Raw genomic sequence first — 19,559 nt, forward strand, 5'->3', positions numbered from 1 at the left:
GATTATATGCGATCTTTGCATTACTTGGGCGCGTCTGTTAGAGGCACATACTGGACGCCGAAGAGCTTCTTCCGTTCCACGGTACCATCCTCCTTCTTGTCCACGACGAAGATATACTGTCGATCGCCCTCTGCAACGGGAATGAACAGACGACCTGGGGCCTTTAATTGCTCAGTGAGCTCCTTGTGGTGTTCCGCCGCTGCCGCACCGACGTGTATCGCATCGTACGGTGCTTCCTCTGGCCAGCCTCGACGTCCATCTCCAAGGACAAATTTGACTTGCCCTGTTTCCAGCATCTTCCTTCCTTCCTCAGATTTGGCCATGTTTGCCTTGGCCACGTCAACCAGCGGCTGGATGTGATCAATGCCCACCACTGTACCGCTGGGTACAACGAGATTGGCCAATACCGCGGTCAGATAGCCGGAGCCGGAGCCGATATCCAAGACTTTCGAACCGGGCTTGAGATAATCTAGGAGGTTCTCGCAAGCTGATGCGTGCATGTGTGGTGCTGATATGGTCGCTCGGTGACCTATAGTCTGAGGCGAGTCTTCGTACGGCCTCGAGGGTGCATAATGCGCACGGTCGACCTGTTGGGGGCGCATGTGAATTTGATTGTTCGCTTGGACCTACGTTCATTCATTGCTGCTCACCTTGAGCATGGCTTGTTCCACGCGATCCGAATCTATGAGTCCGTTGCGCCGGAGATTTGTTATAAGAGATTCATTTGAGGAGCCAGAGCTGCGCCAAGCCATACTGAAAGATTTCCTGCTGGCTGAACAGTGGGTAATGTGTTTTAGTAGTGATAGAGTCAAAGGCCGGAATGCAGTAGTGAAACGTGTGGTATTGAATGATCTATAGGGAGTAGTTAAGGCCATGAACCTTGACACAGGCTAAGAAGAGTACATGGCATCAAAGAGATAAACCAGCCATGCATACAAACACAAAAGGAACAACTAGTGATGCATCATGACAGCTCCACAGGTGACATACGGGCGAGGGGTTGTGAGGGGGGGGGGATCAGGCGAGGGAAGCTCTTGCTCCGTCATATGTTCGCAACTCGCGGCAATTCGGGGGTCCGGGCCTTATCGATTAAGGGCGGGCTTAGCTAGCGCCATCTGCCAAAAAGTTCGCGACTGAAATCTTGCGCCGCGAGAAGAGAGAGACGAAACGAACAATCAGCACCATGGCCGCGCCCGCTTTGAAGAGAAGAAAGCTCGAGCACAGCGACTCGGAAGAAGATAGCGAAGGGAGCTTCGCAGACTTTAGCGACGACAATGGTGTGGCCCTGGACGGGAGCGGCGCTGAAGATGAAGAGGATGATAGCGACGCTTCAATGGATGGCGATGTAAAGGGTTTGGAAGATGATGACGATGACGATGACATGGACGAGGATGTAGAAGAGAAAGTTGTGGAAGAAGAAGACGACGAAGCTATTCACGACCAAAGCAAGAAACAAACACCCGCAGCCAAGGTTACCACCAGCGCGCCAAAACCAGCGAAAAGACCAGTCCCAAGCCTCCAAGATAGCGTCTATACCTCAGAGTCCTTCAAGTCGAACATGTTTAAGCTCCAGGTCGACGAGCTACTGGATCAGGTCAAGCTGAGGTATGGGAAGAAAGAAGCGCCTGCCGAGAGTGCTATGCGAACTCTCAAGGCCATCATCGAGCAGATTCCCAATCGCGATGCGCTTCCTGTACGTCAACTGCTTTTTTTCACACGGCAACTACTAATAGACCCTAGATTGCGGAAGCCGAAAAGACGTTGACTTCTGCTGGTATCGTCGTGCCCTTCCCAAGTCCTCGTCCTCCAAAGGATGCTCTCTACAAGCTGGCGTACGAACGCCCATCCAGCGTCAATGCTACTGGCAGCTACCCACTCAAGACCGCGAGTCGCAGTCCTGATAGCATTGGCATAGATCTTGTTGTAACCATGCCAAAAGCCTTGTTTCAGGACAAAGACTACCTCAATCACCGATACTTTTACAAGCGCGCGTACTATTTGGCCTGTCTAGCGGCTGGCATCAAAGACTCCAAAGACCACAAATTCGCTCTGTCCTTTGAAAGTCTCAATGGGAACCAATTACAGCCTATTCTCGTTGTACGACCCAGCGGCAACGGAGACGAGGATGACTTCACAAGCTCCAAGTGCCACATCAATATACTTGTAGCCCTGCCAGAGCATACCTTTGCTCAGAACAAGCTGCTTCCAGACGCCAAATGCATTCGACCCAAGGGTAGCGAGCAAGAAACGACCATCCAAAAACTCACTCCAACTCCCTTCTACAATAGCACACTGCAGTCTGACGCCAATGTTACTGCCTACCTCAAGCTATTGCATGCCACTGCGTCCAAGGCTGACGCCTTCAGAGACGCGTGTATATTAGGACGTGTCTGGCTCAAGCAGCGTGGTTTTGACGGCCATATTCGTAAAGGCGGTTTTGGTAATTTCGAATGGGCTGCTACGATGGCTTTGCTATTGCAGCCAAATGCAGCGACCGGTATACAGTCTGTTTCGCCAGCCTTCAGCAGCTACCAACTCTTCAAAGCCACCCTGCAATTTCTCGGACGTGGAGATTTGACCAAGAAACCCTTCATCTTTCAGGCCGTCAACATCACCATCCCAAAGAATGAGAATGGTCCTGTCGTCTTCGATGGACCCAGAGGGCAAAATATCCTCTTCAAGATGACGCCATGGTCTTACTACCGCCTCCGATCTGAGGCTAAGGCTACAATCGATATGCTGAGTGACTCTGTGTTCGATCAGTTCGACAACACATTCATTCTCAAGACCGAATTGCTGAAGTTTCGATACGACGCTATCCTTGAGATACCACTTTCCTCTCTCGATCTTTCGTCTGCAGGTGACGAATACGACCAGCGTCTGAGTGAAATCTGCCGGAATATCTACACAAGTCTTGGACGTGGTATGAGTGATCGTGTCACGGCTCTGACTATTGCCCTACCAGAAGAAGGCAGCTGGTCAATAAGTTCGCGCAGGCCTCGGGACGATAAGCGCAAGAGTATACTTGTCAGCTTCGCAACAGACCCTGCCAATGCCAGCCGAACCGTCGATCATGGCCCTTCAGCAGAACTTAAGCAGGAAGCTGCGTCTTTCCGTAAATTCTGGGGCGAAAAAGCCGAGCTTCGTCGGTTCAAGGACGGTTCAATCTTGGAGAGCATAGTCTGGTCCACCAAGGATGGATCAGCGTCTGTCCTTGAGCAGATTGCTCTTTACGTGCTCAAAAAGCACATTGGAGCCCAAGCTGCGGAGCAAGCCAAATTCACCCACGATGCCTTCTCGCACCTTGTGTCTGCTGGACGTATCCAGGGCGCGTCAGGAGTGACGCCATTCCTTTCGATTATGAACGCCTTTTCGGCCTTGGAGAAGGATATACGTGATCTTGGAGATCTCCCATTACAGCTGCGTCATATCAGGGCTGCCGACTCACAACTCCGTTACTCTTCGATCGAGCCACCCATTGTAGGCCACGCCCCAGCGTCGGTGGTACTGCAATTTGAAGGTTCCGGGCGTTGGCCGGATGATCTTTGCGCAATACAGCGAACTAAGATTGCTTTCTTGCTGAGGCTCTCTGAGCTTTTGGCAGCATTGGACTCTGGATACACTTCCCGTGTCGGTCTTGAGAACCCATCGCAGCCGGCACAAAACCAGGCGTTCCTCGACGTCACTGCTTCTACAGGCTACACATTTCGCATTCGCATATACCATGACCGAGAACCAACGCTCTTTGACCGGCAGATCAAAGATAAGACCCTCGATGCTCCTTCACGCGAGTCTGCAGCAGCTTCGCTAGCTCTATATAAGCGCGAATTTGTGAATGCACCATTACACTCGCAGGTGCTCCAGACACTATGTACCCGCTTTCCTGCCCTATCGCCATCCATAAGATTGACTAAACGATGGTTCGCTTCACACCTACTTACCCCTCACTTCTGCTCCGAACTCATCGAACTCCTCGTCGTCCGCACATTCCTACAGCACCACCCCTGGCCTGTTCCCGCAACCGCAACCACCGGCTTCCTGCGAACATTGGCCTGGATCAGCCGCTGGGACTGGCGCCACGTCCCTCTGATCGTGGACTTCTCCTCGACATTCTCTGCCAACCCTGCAGATCTCGAAGACACATCTTCCAAGGGCATGAAAGCCGAGGATTTCGAACGACTGCAAACCCGCTTCGAAGCATGGCGACGCATCGATCCGGCCATGAACCGCGTCGTACTCTTCGCCGCCACAAATCTCGATGAAGAAGGCACTACATGGACAGACAAAGCGAGGCCAGAAAAGGTCGTCGCAGCCCGCTTAACTGCTTTGGCAAAGGCAGCTACACAAGCCATCCGCGCCGACGAAGACGCTTTGCTCGCACGCGCAAACGGCAAACCAACGCCCTCATCCCAGCACAACCTCACCCCAGAAAGCCTCTTCACAACCAACCTTGCAGACTACGACCTCCAAATTTGCATTGCGCCCAAACACGCCCTCTCCTCTTCCACAAAGCAAAAACGCACCTCCTCTTCCTCCCCCCTCCACTTCAAAAACCTCGACCTCCAGAAAGTCACGCGTGCAGGCGCCTCGGTCCCGCTGCCGCAGCTCTTTGCACAGGATCTCGTGGCTGTCTATGGCGACGCCATACTCTGGTTCTGGGACCCCCTGGCACTGGATCGCATCGTGGGCTTGTGGAATCCGGTGGTGACGGGGCAGAGGAGTTGGAAGGTTAAGCCGGGGTGGAATAGTGAGCCTGTCAAGGTGAAGAGGGGTGGTCAGGTAGACGTTGAGATTAGGGCGAATAAGGTGGCTATTATGAATGAGATTAGGAGGTTGGGTGGGGAGTTGGTGAGGGCGATTGAGGTCAAGGGGTTGGAGTCGTGATGACACTAAGTTTTGGAGGGAGGGGAAGGCGGGTATGTTTATGGGATGGGTAGAGGGTTTATAGTGAAGACTCGGTGGGAAAAAGTATATAGTATATCATGTATGCGATAGCCTCAGTCACCAGATTGAGTTAGGTTGAGGAATCAGACAAGTGCGAGTCGTCATAGTAATTTGATACACCTGACACACACTCTCTACCATTACAAAATCTCCGCTCCCATCTCACTCCCTCATTCATCAACAAGCTTCCCCACAAACCCCTCCAGCCCAGCCAGCCCTTTCGCGCCCCTCTCATTCCCCCCAGACAAGCCGGGCCCCCCACCAGGCATAACCAGGACCCGAGCCCCCATCTCGACAAACTCGCGCGCGGCCAGAAACTGAAACTTGACGAGCGTGGCCTCGGGCGATGGCTGTGCCGACGCAGCCACACTCTCGTCGTCAAAGTTGAAGCCGAATCCGTCTTCGGTGTCCTCGTTGTTGTTATCGATAGGGGCAGTTGCACTTGCACTTGCTATACCCCCCGCTGTCGATACAGAAAGAACTTTGCTACTAGCCCTCACGCTATTTATATAGACCACGACAGCGCTGCCCACGGCACAGCCCCTCACACCGCACGCCTGCTTGCCTTCGAAGCGAACGGCAATGACCTTGCGGGCTGTGGACTCGCGTGCCGCAAGCACCATGCCCTTTCGTATGCGCTGGATACTCGGGGTGTGCACCATGGCCGGTGAGTCAACGGGGGTGATGCCCATGGTACCGACCTGGCCTGCATGCAGGACACGCACTGGCAAGCGCAAGTTGCGCAACGAAGTGATGCAGACGCGGCGCCATTCGGCCTGTTGGTGGCGGAGTCCGGCGTTGCGCGAAGCCTTTGAGGCGAGGGCACCGGGGAAGGAGCGTGATGTTGGGAGGAGAGATTTTCGGGGAGGTTGGCGGCCGTTGCTGCTGTCGCTATCGTCGGAAGTGGTGTCGATAGGATAGGGGCCGAGTACGAGTTCTGATCCGATGGCTAGGGAGCCGTAGCGTAGGTAGCCGCCGATGATGGCGGAGCGGTTAGTCGAGGTGCTTGCTCGGACGCTGTATACATCTTCGATATAGAAGAGGGGGGATGGGGAGGTGGGTGGTGGAGGGGAGGGTTGTGAGGGTACGGGGAGCTGGCGCAAAAAGGCGTGGAGTTTTTGGATGCCGCTTCCTTTGACGGCACTGGTGAGGATCACGGGCACGGCTGCGAGTAGAGAGTCTTGCAAGAGTTTGACAATGGTTCCAGCTTCGTGGAAATCCGTCGCTGAAACGTCGTGTAAATCAGCCTCGAGCACGGAGGGCGAGGTATCAGAAATGATGCATGGTCTACGTCCAGCTTCTTTGAGCACAGATAACAGCTTCGACAACGTTTGACGCAAGCCAGCCTTGGTAGCCAAATCATACTTTGTGATCACAATCACCAGGGGCAATTCCAAGGCGAGGCAGAGCTGTAGATGGGCATGCGACAGGTCGAAGTCTGCGGCTGCCGGGCCGAGTAGTTCTTCAGAAGTCGGCGAGGCTCCAATCTTACCGGAGGAATCGTCTGTGTCGTCTGCAGGGACGCATAAAAGTGTCCAATGTGGTTGCCTGAAGGCTATAATTAGCGCGTGTTCTGGTCTTGTAAGTATAGGGGTTTCAGCATATAGGAAACACTTGCGAAGCTCAGAAAAATAATCGGCGTTATTACAGAGTAGTAAGGCCTTCTTACTAAGCTCAACCGATCATGTAGAATGCCGAAACGGCTGATAGAGACACGGCAAGAGTTATCAACTTACCACCCGACGATCCCGCGGACAGTGGTCCGCCTGAAACGAGGATGTCCTGCAGAGTCTGAGAGAAAAACCAGCCTCCCTTGTTCTGCGCTCTCGACCGCCGCATGGATGTCAGCCCACGAAGAGACATCTCCAGAGCCGTAGCTAATGGCGTGCGTTGCAGTAGTATTCGCGCCCTGGATGTCATCGCTATACCCTATGAGTTCCTGGGTGACCGAGCTGGTCATTCCTGAGGCAATTTCGTGTCGATGCTTGAGTAAGCCTAGGCGACTCTTACCTCGTCCGTTGTCTAGCGTTGCAGTAGATAGAGTGCCCAGCAAACTAGATTTTCCAGACATGGTTGCGCCTGTAACGGAAACGCGCAGTTGTTCGGTCACCGTATGCGACTCGTTGATGATACCGTCAGCTTCCAGCCTACCTGGAGTGGGTGTCACACCTGCAGGCTGGGCATTCTCTCTAAACTTCCTCGTGTAATCCACAAGATGCTGCTCGGGGCGAACCAAGGCTTCTGCAACCCAGAGTTGAGACGATTGCGTCTTTTGCTGTGGAGTACCAGCATAGTCCAGCCACTCACAGTCGCCCACAGGCACCCGTCGCTGGACTTCGACACCGCATCCTAGACTTGCAGCCATGGCGCGCAAGTTGTTCAGGCTTTCTTCCATTTCGTCTTCCGCAAGACCTACAATGGTGCCGTCGTCGGCAACGCCGATCTCGTACAGAGCTCCTTGGCTTTCCTCGAGTCCTGGTAGGAGTCGTTGAGGCATCTCAGGCGTGGAAAGTTGAGAGACATCCGGGAAATGTGGCATGATCGAACCAGTTGAGGATGAAATGTGGTGGGAACAGGATTGCTGCAGGCGCCACAATAGCTGGGTGGTCAACTGTTCTAGACGATGCTGCTTTGACTGCGTGGAGGCCAATAGAGGAGGGGTTTCAGGGAGCAGGCCCGAGTCAGAGACACTGCGGCCTGCAGGAACAGGGACAGGAATATCGGTTCTCCTGAGGGATCCTGATACATGATGACCCTGCTGACCCGTACTGGCGCGGGTAAATGATCTTCTTCGTCGAAGGAGCAAGTGTAGTTTGTATTCTGTAGGGCCTTCCTGAGGCTCAGCCTCTAGTCTTTTGATACCAGTGTAGTCCAAACCATTCGTCTGTGTCTTCGCACTCCCATCTTCTTCACTACCACGGTTGCTAGGCTTGGAGGGAAGGGGCGTTGCACCGATGGGAGGCTTACGAGTCTCGGAATGGTCTCCAGAGTGAGGTGTTGCCCATGGAGATGATACGCGCGGAGGATCGGGATCGAATGTGAATATAGAAGCCATGTTGGTTTCGGGTGCAGTCCCTGGAAGTGCGTGGCGTATCGGTTGTGTTGTAGTCGCTGCGTGTAGTCGCGAGGTGTTCAGGTCGCGTGCTGCCGCTGTAATCGTGCAATAGAATGTTTTATATGTCGTAAAGATCTCGAATTCGTGTGTGAGTAGTGCGTCCGGAATAGTTGCGACAGTAATGGAAGCATCTTGACGGGTATGTGGTGCAAACGATGTGAGCCTTCGTGCTGTGGTCAATTCGTTACCACTTGTGAATCTGCCAAAGAGGCGCTCACGAATGAAGTGAATGCATTAGTACGTGAGAAGTGTTGTGCACGTTGGATGTCTGCAATGACGATACGAACTGGTGATGTGGCTGTCGGATGATGAAGTATGGAGTCGCGTAGAGTCATTGTTGGCCCAAGCTTTCGTGGGGTATGAATCATCGCTACATTGATGCACCGTCCATCACGAATGTACCGCCCTTGTACCGCCCTTGATGTGGCTACTATACGCAGCCAGTACTCAATGATCCTCATGAGGCTTCAAATAATTCTCGTTTTGTGAGACGGAATTTGGATGCAGTAAGTACCTAGGCATACCACTCGAAACCATCGTCATACACGTGATATGCAGTATGGACGCATGGATAGCACTGCGAAACTCGAAGGTCACAATTGGGCATAGACAATGACTCTTGATTCTTAAATGTATAGAATTTGTTCCTGCCATAATTCTTATGTGTGATCGTTCGAACTTCGACGCAGCAACACATTCCCCCGGAGTAAAGAAGCAAGGCTGAGATCGTACATAGCGTTCAGTGTGAACGAAGATTGTGAGTGAGTCTGATAGTAAATCAGTCATTCCTTCTTCAATCAAAATCAGACTTGGAGTCGCACGGGAAAGACATTGACTGATAAAACCTTGATCCCGCGACTCATGTTCAATCCCTTTCGTGGTATGATCATCCTCCAAAGTTGAGAACTTCGCATACGGCAAACAACAAGACTGTCATCTCATTATAAACTGCCGTTTTACAAATTCAGATTGATCACGCTAGCTCATGTCAGCTGATTATGATCGTACTCGATCGTGCTACCCGGGAGGGGCCCATATGCTCACCTCAATGTGTCGTCGCAAGTCGATGAGGTACACACATGTCCGGATAAGACCCGATTCGAAGACAAACAGCACTTTGCGATGGCGTGATGTTGCTCTCGTGTCACAACTCAGATCTGAGTCCTCGAGTGAGCATGTATGGTAGGTAGATCTGACACGCGCCTTGCAAGTCCCAGCCTCGCTACTACTCTTGTCCCGAACTCGCCCTGCGGCCTACTAACCAAGGGGTCATCCTTCACCATTTATATCCCGGTGGCTCATCTCAGATCATCACGGGGTTCAAGCGGCAGGATGGGATCACCTAAGCCTATTTCGTGGATAGCTCTTGTGGGATAGTTCGTTTGAGTCTCATGGCGAAACATCGATGCTTAATTGTAGGGCGAGGTCAGTCGTGGGTTTTGGCTTTCGGCCTAGTAATTCAGCTGAGAGGATGGCGGCCGATGAGGAATAAAGAGGATTGTCTCATGAGTTGTATGATCAAGACAACAAGGCATGATTACCATGCTGGTGTGCACGGCAACCCTTCGTCAAACGGGCAATGATTGCAACGACACTGCCTTTACGAGCGGCATGAGGGCATTTTGGAGCCGTGCCGAAACAGAAACAGCTTACCTGTCTAGAGCATAGAAGCCCACGATGAAGCGTGGAATGTAAGCCATATGGCCCCTGTCTACGGCAGAGGCTGTAAGCTGTTGCCCTGCATGCATCCGAAAAACTGACTCTATGGACGCCTTTGGCCCTTCATGATCAACACTTGATATCGGCCAGCAGCGCCATCTGCAACAAGCCTTGCTTGCGGCAGTCAATGTATTATTACCCCACGCCCTGGTGCTTCGCCAAAACGTAATACCGTTGTAGGCAGGTAATACCGACGTGCTGCCCAAATTCTGGAAAGGTGACACAGCAGCCGCCTCGTGCAGTAATCGGCGAAGTTGAGCACGCGCGCGCTGACTGCAAACCATTACACTGGGGTCGAAGGATTTGTGCAGGTCAGCCTTGCACACATTCTGCAACGTCCACTGTCACCCCCTGATAGTGTTGGTGTGTCAAGTTGCAGATAGAGTAGGTAGGTGGCTGTAAGTAGGATGTTGCCGCCTACCATGGCCCATGGCTGTTTGTGGCGTGAGGCTTCTCGCCCTAGAGATGGCACTTGATTCGAGATCGCTTCGATGCCGCCCCACAGAGAACCAAATGCTTCAGTGATCTTCTGGGAGAGTTGATTTACGTCCCGATTGGCTGATCAGAAGAGTCGAGTTGCGATGCTCACGGAGACTCTGAACCGAGCTTGCACGGCCCACTTGATTCTCGATTTCACACTGTGTGCACTGTCGAATCGACAGCCTTATGCGATGATACGTATCTTTGCACACCTTGGCATTATTGGACCTATTTCCGCGAATCACATACTTTCCATAAAGGCTTGGGGGTGTGGGGTTTCCTCAGGCCCCCATAGTAAACGTACGACTCAAACTGGTGGAGGCATGATTGTCAGTGGATGGGGGCCACAAGTTAGACGAGTGCTGCGCCGCAGGTAATGTTGTTACCCAGGTAGGCCACTGTCCCGGCCATCGAACCTACCATAGGACCATCTTGCGCCTTTCCGGAGATCGTATTGCGCACAATCTCGGCTAGGCTGGCTGCCTGAAGCACGCTTCATCTGATTCCAAATTATGCGCGCGTTGAGCTTCAAGACCTCAGCGGGGATGGGTTAGGGTGAACTGCAATAGGCTGCAACAGGCTATGGCTCGGCCAACATCTCCAGCTCTTTTCGGAAAGCATGCGCGAGATAGCGTGAACGCATCGTTTCGTTCGAATAGATATGATCACGTGCCCCGTTCACAACCATGAGCGTTCGGAACCTCAACCCATTCATTCCCTAATGCCGTCGTGCATCCACTGACAGCTCATCCTTCCCGCAAAGCCGCGCCCCGTTGGATCATCCTGGTGAGATTGTAAGCCCCGTTCCACATCTCGTCACAGGCATATCGGTCGTCGTGACTGAGGGTGGGTCGGATTTGTCGAAATGGGCTCTTTACGTCATGAACATTCAAGGAAAGCGATGGACTGAGAGCGCATGCCCGGAGTAATTCTTTCGCGGACAGCAGTCTGGCCAGCTCGACCCCTACCCTTAAGCTAATTTATCGCTTCTAAAAACTTGGGGCCGCCGGGCGTGGCATATGAGGGGTAACAATGATGGTAGTGTAATGCAGACTGCATCTCGGTGCTGGCGCTGTGTACGGACAGTGACATGACACATGCCGACCTCTGGACTGTGTAATACGTGAATCAGACATCGCAAAGTGTCGACGACGGGGTAACCCCTTCGATTATCGAAGCAGACGGTACTGGTATCCACGCCGTGGCGCAACATTCCGCCCAGACGTGGGGTGGACACGCCTCTGGACCTCGATGATATCTTGGCGTGCCTACTGAAGCTTCAATCGACCACTGGCATTAGCTAAATACGAAAGGTCTGCCACAACAAGTAAGCTGATGCACGTGTACTTTGTTCATCACTGGGGTATCCACGTCGCTGTCTTCCTCCCCCCCTCCCCCCCTCCTTTTCTTGCCCCCCCTCCCCCCAACCATACGAGCCACTGGCCAACAGGGGTTCAATTTTTGATGGGCGCGAGCGTCGGACGTCCGCCAGCCAGGTGTACCCAAGAGGACCAGGAACATACAGTAGCGTATGCATCCGCTGCCCGGTGATGAGCAAGGGGGGTTGATGGGGGCAGCGCAGAGACCACCGGCTGCCAGACCAACCCGAAAACATGGTTCACATTCGTAGCCTGGATCATGGATCTTGACTCTGAACTGGTCGGAAGTGTCAGTGCCCTCTCCCGGCTATGATCGCTTCGGAATCCGCGGTCCATAACTGGGTTATTGGTCGCATAATGCAAGGCTTTCCGGCCCAGGTGGTGGCAGCAACGGCCCGCTAGCTTGATCTTTCGCTCAAATATAACGGGACCCGTCCAGAGCTAAACCAAAATCTTGCCGGGCAGACTTGGCAAATGAGACGTGCATTGGGTGACGATGCGCTTCACCGTCTGAGATTTCGCCCAATACGAATCCGATCCAGGCCAGAGATTGTGAGAATTTTTGCATGGCGCACAGCGCACACGCCATGATGTAAAGCCGGAAAGAGAACCTGCAATCAGCAGGGTTTCCATATTCGGCCTGTAGCCTGTTCATCTTCATGGCCGCAAGCCATGCGCTGCAAATCGAGACGATTCCACATTCTTCTATAGCTAGGTGATACAGACGCAAGACTAGGAGAGTCACAGCTGGTCAAATGGATGGGCTGATATTGTGCTGATGTGTTGGATATTCCTCAAGTTGCTACGATGTTGGTAGTGTGGGTGTGAACCACAGATGTGGAAATATTATGAGGCAGGAGCCGCAGCGTGTCTCAGGATGCTGCTCCTATATGCGCCTTGTTCATAGGTTCCTTTGATCCTCCCGCAACATTACTGTATCTGCAAATAACCGCACCCATTCCCTTGTAAAACGAGCAAAGAACTCGGATCCACTGTCACCAGTACTACAATCATGCAGTCCCTCATGGTGGCCGCCCGTAGCCTACATCCGATCACCAGATGTACTCAGCGCACGGCTTAACGCTGCTCGATTACGCTGTCATGCTCATCTTCGGTGTCCGAGTCGCTGCAAAAGCTTTGAGACGGGTATTGAGTCACTTGTAGTGGTGATCGTTTCGGGCGAATCTCATCTTGTCTGCTCGAGTAGCAGCCGACGATGCGTAGAATGAGCTTGCAGCAGCCATGGGGCTTGTATATCTCGATAGTACCGGATCTTAGGTATCGACGCTTCGTTGACATTTTTCGTGTGTTCGAATGCTGCGTCGTAGCTGCTTCGTGCGTCTTCTGTATTGTACCAAGCTTCGCAGCTTGTGAACCAAGTTCGGCTGCGCCCAGAGTGACTCAGGTAGCGATTTGCCATACGCTTCCTTTGTTATGCTCGGAAACCTTTTTATAGTACTTTGATCAAACAATTTGCACAGACAGCCCCCCAAGAAAGTCAGTAGGATTCAATTTTCCGGTTCACGACGCTGCAGTCGTGCATTTACCTATCAGATTCTGACGCTCGTCTGACTTTGCACTTATCGTGTGCCATATGTCCGTTCCTAGCTGTCGTACGTGTAAACTCGGCACCACATTTTGGACAGAAACTTTTCGATGCTGTTCCGGATTTCTCTCGTTGATGACGTAGAAGGTTGCTGAATGTGGAGAATTGGCGCCCATTGCAGCCATGGTCCCAACAAGTTGGCTTTGGTCGGGAATTCAATATGCGGGGCATTACAGCACTGTTCTGTGTTCCTGGAGACGAGGAGAGGGCAGGAACGGGATTTCCATGGGGTGGTGGTATGCTAGGAGAAGCGTCGTATGAAGGGTAGGCAGCCGGTGTTGTTGATGATGGTGGATACATTGTTGGAAGGGGATGATAATCGGCAACGCCATAGGAAGTTGGTGGATATAACTGTGGTCTTTGACACATCAGCATGTTATTTCGGCCCTCATTCCCCATGTACACGTACGGTGGATAAGCATTGCTGCCCAGGGGTTGGCTGGGAAGGCTGCTTGGAGGTGCGGAGTAAGTATAGTTGTGGTTGTTAGACGCTAAGGGAGCCGAGCCTCCACGCATACTCTCCGGGGGCTGCCCTTGTTGGTACGTACTTCGAGGCAACGACTGTGGAGTTTGATATGGCGGTAGCACTGTATGTGGTTCCTGCCTTCTGGCATGAACATCATTAGCAAGTGATGGACTGGAGGCATAAGACGAGTTGTATGGTCCAGGCGCGGACGACCGCTGCTCTGCGTAGGAATGCTGAGGTGGGTAACTTGGCGAGTAAGAGGTTGGTGCAGAACCGTAGTGGTTCATACCATACTGCGAAGGGGCCATCATGAAGCCTAGAGTGCTGCTGAAGCTTTAGAACTGTCATCTCACACAGCATAAATGATCTTACCTCATGTCTTTCAATTCGGTGAAAGGGTCATGCGGCTGTTCGCGGTCTGCTGATGATTGCAGCTCGAAGTCGTGACTACCCGTCACAGACTGTAAGGGTGAGGGATAAAAGCTCGATTCCTCGACTTCCTGGAGGTGATAGTTGCGTGCGGACGCTAATTTTGAGCCGGCTTGGGACTCTGGAGTAGAACTTGGCGAGACGCTATCGAGAAGTTGGACTGGCTGGCGCACAAGGAAATCGTATGAATGCACAGTATCACTGTGGGCCGAGTATGCGAAAGCAGTATCTGAGGTCGTTTCGGGAAGTTCTACTGGTTTCCAGACTGAAGACGATGGCTCAGGTTCTGGCGTCTGACAATTAAGGTGATTATGGCGGGGCAACGTTGCGGCACGGCGCGTACGAATGACCCTTGAAGGTGGATATTCCAGAGGCTGAATAACAAGATTTTGATCGGCGCGATTCCTAAGTCTGCGTGAGATGGTTGTCGACTTCCGTAGTGTGTGATATTTGGGGGACCGATGGGTCATGATCAAATGTTGAAGGATAGCATTTGAGGTCTTCAGGTAGCAGTAGGGTAGACGTACACTTGTCTTCTTGAATGAAGATTATAGTAAGGTGATATAACAACTTGATCCTACAGTCATCCCAAGGCAGTGTCGTAGTTTTGCACTCGATGTCTGGTCGTGGTCTACGCCCCTGCATGGGGGATACCTGTATTTCTAGGTACTGAGCATCTGAGCTTCATGATCCAACAGCTGAGAGCGCATTTCCCGGCTGTGCGGCTGGGGGACTCGTAGGATTGAGATCCCAGCATCGACAAGGCCATGCTCCCCGACCGTTGACTAGTCGTAGGACGTGCACTGATGATGGGTGCCTGGGCCGCTGGTGTTCTCGCTCCAGACGAGAAGGGAGCCATTCTGTTTCTGTAACCTTTGAGCGAACAAGCTCATAGATCCATGACCATATCGAAAAAGAATCTACTCTTCCCACGTGGCTATGAGGAAAAAAACGAGGTCGACGTCGCCCCGTGAACACTGCACCCGAGGAGAGACTAGGCAAGCCTGTGCGACATGGGGAAACACATTTCTTTCGCCGGACATGGCGTTTGCAAAGCCGTGGACGCGGCGCTGCTGAGCGTGGCAGGCTGCCTTTCCTCCAAAGAGAGGTTGGTGGCGCTAAGTTGAGGGTGCCGCACTTGAGCCTGAGGACTATGCTGCCTTCAGTATGGCGGTTTGTGACGCCCTGTCAGGCATCTATGCGTTAGACTAGGATGGGCAGCGACAATAGACCATAGAGAGGACAAGGGGCGATTCAGGTGAGATGTAATCGGACCAGGGATACTGCGTCGTTTGCTCCACGGCCAAAGCATCGTTGTCAGGGAAGGCTGGCAGCGCCACAGAGTCGCTTGGGAAATAACCGTATCCGCTCTCTCGACACATGCTGAACTCGCGTGTCACGCTATGCCGATGCACAGCTCATCCTGTGACTCTATTTTTGGTTTCAAAGCAACAACAGCAGCCGAGCACGTGCAGCCAGTTTGAGAGTTGAAGCGGGCCGTTGTGTAGGCACGGGAAGCCATAGCGACGCTGGCAGCGCCCCTGTGTCAGTTCAGTGTTGTTGTTTGTTGCTGTTGTTCTTGTTGTTGTGGTCGTGATTCTAGTTGCTGCCACCGCTTCTAGCTTCCAGCTTCTAGAAGGCATGGGGGGAAACGTCATGATAGTCTGCATGTGGCTGTTTAGGCCAAAGAGCAGGGCGTGCATGCGGCAAGGGGGGGGGGAGGTCCATGGGGGGCTCCATAGTTTTTGCTGAGGGGTGAGTGTGATATGGCTGTGCAGTGCGGAAACCTAGGCCGTCCACGGCCATTGCAGAGCGAACAGGATGAATGCTTCCGCCCCCCTCCCTAGGCCCTAGGTAGTGTATGGCATGTACGGTAGGTATGCAGGGCAGAGAGGCCTTTTGGTATCCATGTGGAGACCAGGACCTGGGTCACGGCTGTGCGTGCTGTTCTTGGGTCGGTCGGTAGAGCATGAGGGTACGGTATGTACGGTATGTATGAGATGAATGGATGCGCAGGCAGAGATGGAGACTTGGACACTCTGGGAGGCTGGACCCCTTCTCTCTGCGCGAGCGCGGCAGTCGCGCCATGGTCTGCCAAGCCTGTCTTTATTGGGCGGACATTGCTTCCTTGACACTTCAGCCTCTGCCGGCACACCACCACTACCACCACCCACTATCACCACTGGAACCACTAGAACGACTACCGCCACCACTACTACCACCACCACTACCACCTTCTTCACTCCTCCCACCTGCAGGCATCAACACAGTCTAGCGGCCGCTCTCGAGCTATCTCGTCTTGAACTAGGCGTATGTAGGTACTTGGGCTACCTACTCCATTTACTGGTACTATCAATACGAGGCCTAGATGGCGGTGCTGCGTAGTACCCGCTGGCTTGAAGCCCTCCTTTCACTCACTCAATACATCGGTTTGATTGGCCCAGTAGCCGCAATGATGCTCCAACCAGTATTCAGCCGATATGCGGCCCCGCGTGGAAGATGCCGACCGGCAATCTTCCGTCGTGCTTAACAAAGTTCACGCAATCAGAAGAGTCCACAATACCCCCGACAGAAAATTGGCCGTCTTGCCCCATAGGTACAATAGTTTCTTGTTCTAGAAAATCGAGTCGCCAAGTCAAACAGATGTTAAGAAACCCGTCAAGCAGCTACCAGCTGGCTAGGTGGCCGTGGTGGCCGACACATTGCACACCTTTTCCAGCGGTGCATCTCATGTCTCGCGCAGACTATGGCCCGCGCTGAGCACCTCAACATTGTGTTACCTGGGTTGCGTGATGACTGGGCGAAAGGCAGCATGACGTAGCCCTCCCCTCTACCGCTCCAGGGGGGGTGGGGCAGCGTGTCAAGATTGCGAATTGGAAAGCCTCCTGACGGGCACACCGAGGGCCTAGAAGAAGTAGAGTGCTCTGCGAATGAGATGAGGGGCAAGGCAGAGGCAGTCAAGAATCACGATTCACGATCATGTACGAGCGAATCGAATCAATCAACTGTTCGGAAAACCTTCGATTTTAGGATTGTATGGTCTTGTGGTAGACCAGGCAACCCAGAGTATTCTTCCCTTCGCGGGGATAATACTCCACGTCTTTGAAATTGCTATGTAAGATGATAGTATCTAGCCAATGTGGCACAGCATTGTCATGACACACGACTGAGAAGCCATATCCAATGAGGAAAAAGAGCCTGACTGATTCTTCGTACCGGTCATATGACTAGCTTGCCGGCTCTACGTGAAGGCTAGGAGAATAAACTCTGTCATCCGGGGTAAGACCACGACGTTGCATCCACGCAAAGGTAGAAAAAATTGTATACTTAATGTTACAAAAATTCGCTGATCTCAGATATGTCGACAGAAAATGCTGTTCTTGAACAACCTTCTTACCATAGGTACCATTCCCATGGTTAGTGCCACCGTCTCTTTACGGCGTCTACGCCTAACAGGACCACCATCCTTCCCTATCTTTCGCTATGCATGTCTGCACTCTTCTGTTATTATGCCGAGCAAATACAAGGCCTTTCAAGCTTGGACACACCCATTCGGCAGCACGTACCCGCCATACCGCGGACCTCCCGCAGAACACCCGCAGGCTCGTTCATGCTTACCAGCCACGCTAGTTGTATCTGCTCTGACAAAGCTCCATGCCCAAGGCTCCTCTTTCGTCTTGGACCAGTGCGTACTTACAGCTGACAGCCCCTTGAGTATAGCATATTTGATATCACCACGCAAGTTGAATACACTCTACAGGATAGGAATGCGAACGCCGTCACGTGCCCGACTCTGGCCAGTACCAACATACTCCTAACGCAAGTGTGCCGGCCAGGGTGGGGTACCTACATGTATGCATCATAATAGGGGAGGCCTAGGGCTAATAGACTTGTACCTGCAGGTGCGCGGCGTAAAAGCAACAATGGCAGGTTTGACGAGAGCATATTCACAACGCAATTCTACCATCACTCTTCGCTATGGCACAGAGCTGTCCGCGCCACAAGACTTTTGAGGATCGTCATGATCAGAGAGACAGCGCAGGCCCGGCCCACACACCCAAGAACTGGGCATGAGATTTGCCCGCAATGGCTACGGTACGTCACGCCGATCTTGGATAAGGTTGAACCGAATGTACCGAATAATGTAGACACATGTTGCGAAAAAGATTCTTGTGCATGAGACTCTCTTTGCTTTTTTTTCCTTACTTTTTCGGACTTGGCCTTTTTTTTTGTCAATCGGGTAGGCTACGTGTAAACGGCTCCTTAGTCCTAACAAATCACAATTTGTGCACCTTGGTCAGCCTTTTTTTTTACAATCATCTTGGCGGATAATGTACACCCAGTGTAGTCGAACACGAAACCCCCACGCTGACCTTTCCCGATCGACATCCAGGATAATCCACGCACTGAAAGAACGTCAGCACTCAGTACCCGGTAGCATGAAAAATCCCACAATCTCGTGCCGAACAATATAAACATCTACCCTAGTTCTGATAAGAAGAAGAAACACTGCCCACCCAGTGCACACACGCCTATTATTACACATAGTCTAGTAGTACGGTAGCAGCTTTGTGAAAAAAAAATCCAATAAAAAATAGTCTCTTGATAATCCAGTCTCTACTATAAGCTTTCGGCTCCGAAACACGAGTGAGGAAGGGGAAGGATGAGGGGGAAAAAAATTCTAAAGGGGGTCAGGTTTTCCTCCCCTCCCCCCCCACCCCATTTTCTCGCAACTCTGGCCAAAGTCTACCCCGTGGGCCTGGGACTAGCTCGAAACAACGCAAGCCACGCAAGCAGCACAAGCCACGCAGGCACCGAAGAGCAGCGGGGATTCCATGCGAATCGGGCTCGAGCAGCGCGCGAAGCAGGTACGCAGCAATGTAGGCTTGTTGGATGCGGATAGCTCAAGCAACGCAAGCAACGAGAAGGAGTCAATGCGAAGCAGACTCAAGCAACGCAAGCAACGCAAGCTACGCGCAGGGAACGAGGGGGATTCAATGCGTACACGCTCAAGCAACGCAAGCAAAGACGGGTATCAAATGCGAATACGACGACTGCTTTCTCCAGCAGCATTCGGGGGGATTGTCGCAGCAGTCGGAATCCTTCTGTATGGAGTAGTTGGGGGGAGGGTTGGGGTTGGGGGTTGGAAGATGTTGTGATAAGAAGGATTTTGAATGGGAGGATGGGGATGGATACCCAATGCCCCATTGTTGGGTACGTGTACATGTCTTGAGACGGAGGTTGTTACGTCTCCTCTCCGCTCAATAGCCTACATTGGCAATGTCTGTGTAGCATAAGGACATGGCCGTTTTCAAACTAGGTGCTCCGTTCTGGTGGATATAGTTGAAGGATTGGGAGGATTGACGGGTGTTGCCACGATTCAGAGAGAAAACCATGACTAGATTGAACCATTAACAATAG

General features: G+C 52.4%; 8 protein-coding genes across 8 annotated transcripts; 3 read left to right on the forward strand and 5 right to left on the reverse strand.

Moving 5' to 3' along the window:
- Positions 1-20: 20 nt before the first annotated feature.
- IAQ61_010218 (uncharacterized protein) lies at positions 21-752 on the reverse strand (the record flags this gene model as incomplete). The annotated part of the gene is made up of 2 exons (XM_003841544.1): positions 21-587; positions 651-752. 2 exons carry the CDS (start codon positions 750-752, stop codon positions 21-23), a joined length of 669 nt encoding a protein of 222 aa, XP_003841592.1.
- Positions 753-1,072: 320 nt separating this feature from the next.
- Positions 1,073-5,042, forward strand: IAQ61_010219 (uncharacterized protein). Its single transcript, XM_003841545.2, has 2 exons — positions 1,073-1,693; positions 1,741-5,042. The coding sequence occupies exons 1-2, from the start codon at positions 1,184-1,186 to the stop codon at positions 4,882-4,884; spliced, it is 3,654 nt and encodes a 1,217-aa protein (XP_003841593.1). The 5' UTR covers positions 1,073-1,183; the 3' UTR covers positions 4,885-5,042.
- A 72-nt stretch (positions 5,043-5,114) lies between these two features.
- Positions 5,115-8,922, reverse strand: IAQ61_010220 (uncharacterized protein; the record flags this gene model as incomplete). The annotated part of the gene is made up of 4 exons (XM_066098703.1): positions 5,115-6,492; positions 6,681-8,222; positions 8,792-8,826; positions 8,881-8,922. The coding sequence occupies 4 exons, from the start codon at positions 8,920-8,922 to the stop codon at positions 5,115-5,117; spliced, it is 2,997 nt and encodes a 998-aa protein (XP_065951248.1).
- Positions 8,923-8,992: 70 nt separating this feature from the next.
- On the reverse strand, positions 8,993-9,759 carry IAQ61_010221 (uncharacterized protein; the record flags this gene model as incomplete). Its single annotated transcript, XM_066098704.1, has 4 exons — positions 8,993-9,037; positions 9,104-9,313; positions 9,461-9,467; positions 9,713-9,759. 4 exons carry the CDS (start codon positions 9,757-9,759, stop codon positions 8,993-8,995), a joined length of 309 nt encoding a protein of 102 aa, XP_065951249.1.
- A 3,421-nt stretch (positions 9,760-13,180) lies between these two features.
- IAQ61_010222 (uncharacterized protein) lies at positions 13,181-14,020 on the reverse strand (the record flags this gene model as incomplete). The annotated part of the gene is made up of 1 exon (XM_066098705.1): positions 13,181-14,020. The coding sequence occupies one exon, from the start codon at positions 14,018-14,020 to the stop codon at positions 13,181-13,183; it is 840 nt and encodes a 279-aa protein (XP_065951250.1).
- Positions 14,021-14,077: 57 nt separating this feature from the next.
- Positions 14,078-14,608, reverse strand: IAQ61_010223 (uncharacterized protein; the record flags this gene model as incomplete). The annotated part of the gene is made up of 1 exon (XM_066098706.1): positions 14,078-14,608. One exon carries the CDS (start codon positions 14,606-14,608, stop codon positions 14,078-14,080), a length of 531 nt encoding a protein of 176 aa, XP_065951251.1.
- Positions 14,609-16,023: 1,415 nt separating this feature from the next.
- On the forward strand, positions 16,024-16,668 carry IAQ61_010224 (uncharacterized protein; the record flags this gene model as incomplete). The annotated part of the gene is made up of 3 exons (XM_066098707.1): positions 16,024-16,118; positions 16,155-16,448; positions 16,507-16,668. The coding sequence occupies exons 1-3, from the start codon at positions 16,047-16,049 to the stop codon at positions 16,666-16,668; spliced, it is 528 nt and encodes a 175-aa protein (XP_065951252.1). The 5' UTR covers positions 16,024-16,046.
- Positions 16,669-18,224: 1,556 nt separating this feature from the next.
- IAQ61_010225 (uncharacterized protein) lies at positions 18,225-19,256 on the forward strand (the record flags this gene model as incomplete). Its single annotated transcript, XM_066098708.1, has 4 exons — positions 18,225-18,233; positions 18,532-18,572; positions 18,936-19,006; positions 19,057-19,256. The coding sequence occupies 4 exons, from the start codon at positions 18,225-18,227 to the stop codon at positions 19,254-19,256; spliced, it is 321 nt and encodes a 106-aa protein (XP_065951253.1).
- Between the last annotated feature and the right edge of the window lie 303 nt (positions 19,257-19,559).

This window comes from Plenodomus lingam, assembly GCF_022343315.1.
Source record: "Plenodomus lingam strain CAN1 chromosome Unknown contig_8, whole genome shotgun sequence".
In the NCBI taxonomy this organism is placed as follows: domain Eukaryota; kingdom Fungi; phylum Ascomycota; class Dothideomycetes; order Pleosporales; family Leptosphaeriaceae; genus Plenodomus; species Plenodomus lingam.

Coding starts and splice junctions, on each gene's coding strand:
- IAQ61_010219 (XM_003841545.2), top strand. CDS start 1,184: ATGGCCGCGCCCGCTTTGAAGAGAAGAAAGCTCGAGCACAGCGACTCG. Junction 1,694..1,740: donor CCAATCGCGATGCGCTTCCT/GTACGTCAACTG, acceptor AATAGACCCTAG/ATTGCGGAAGCCGAAAAGAC.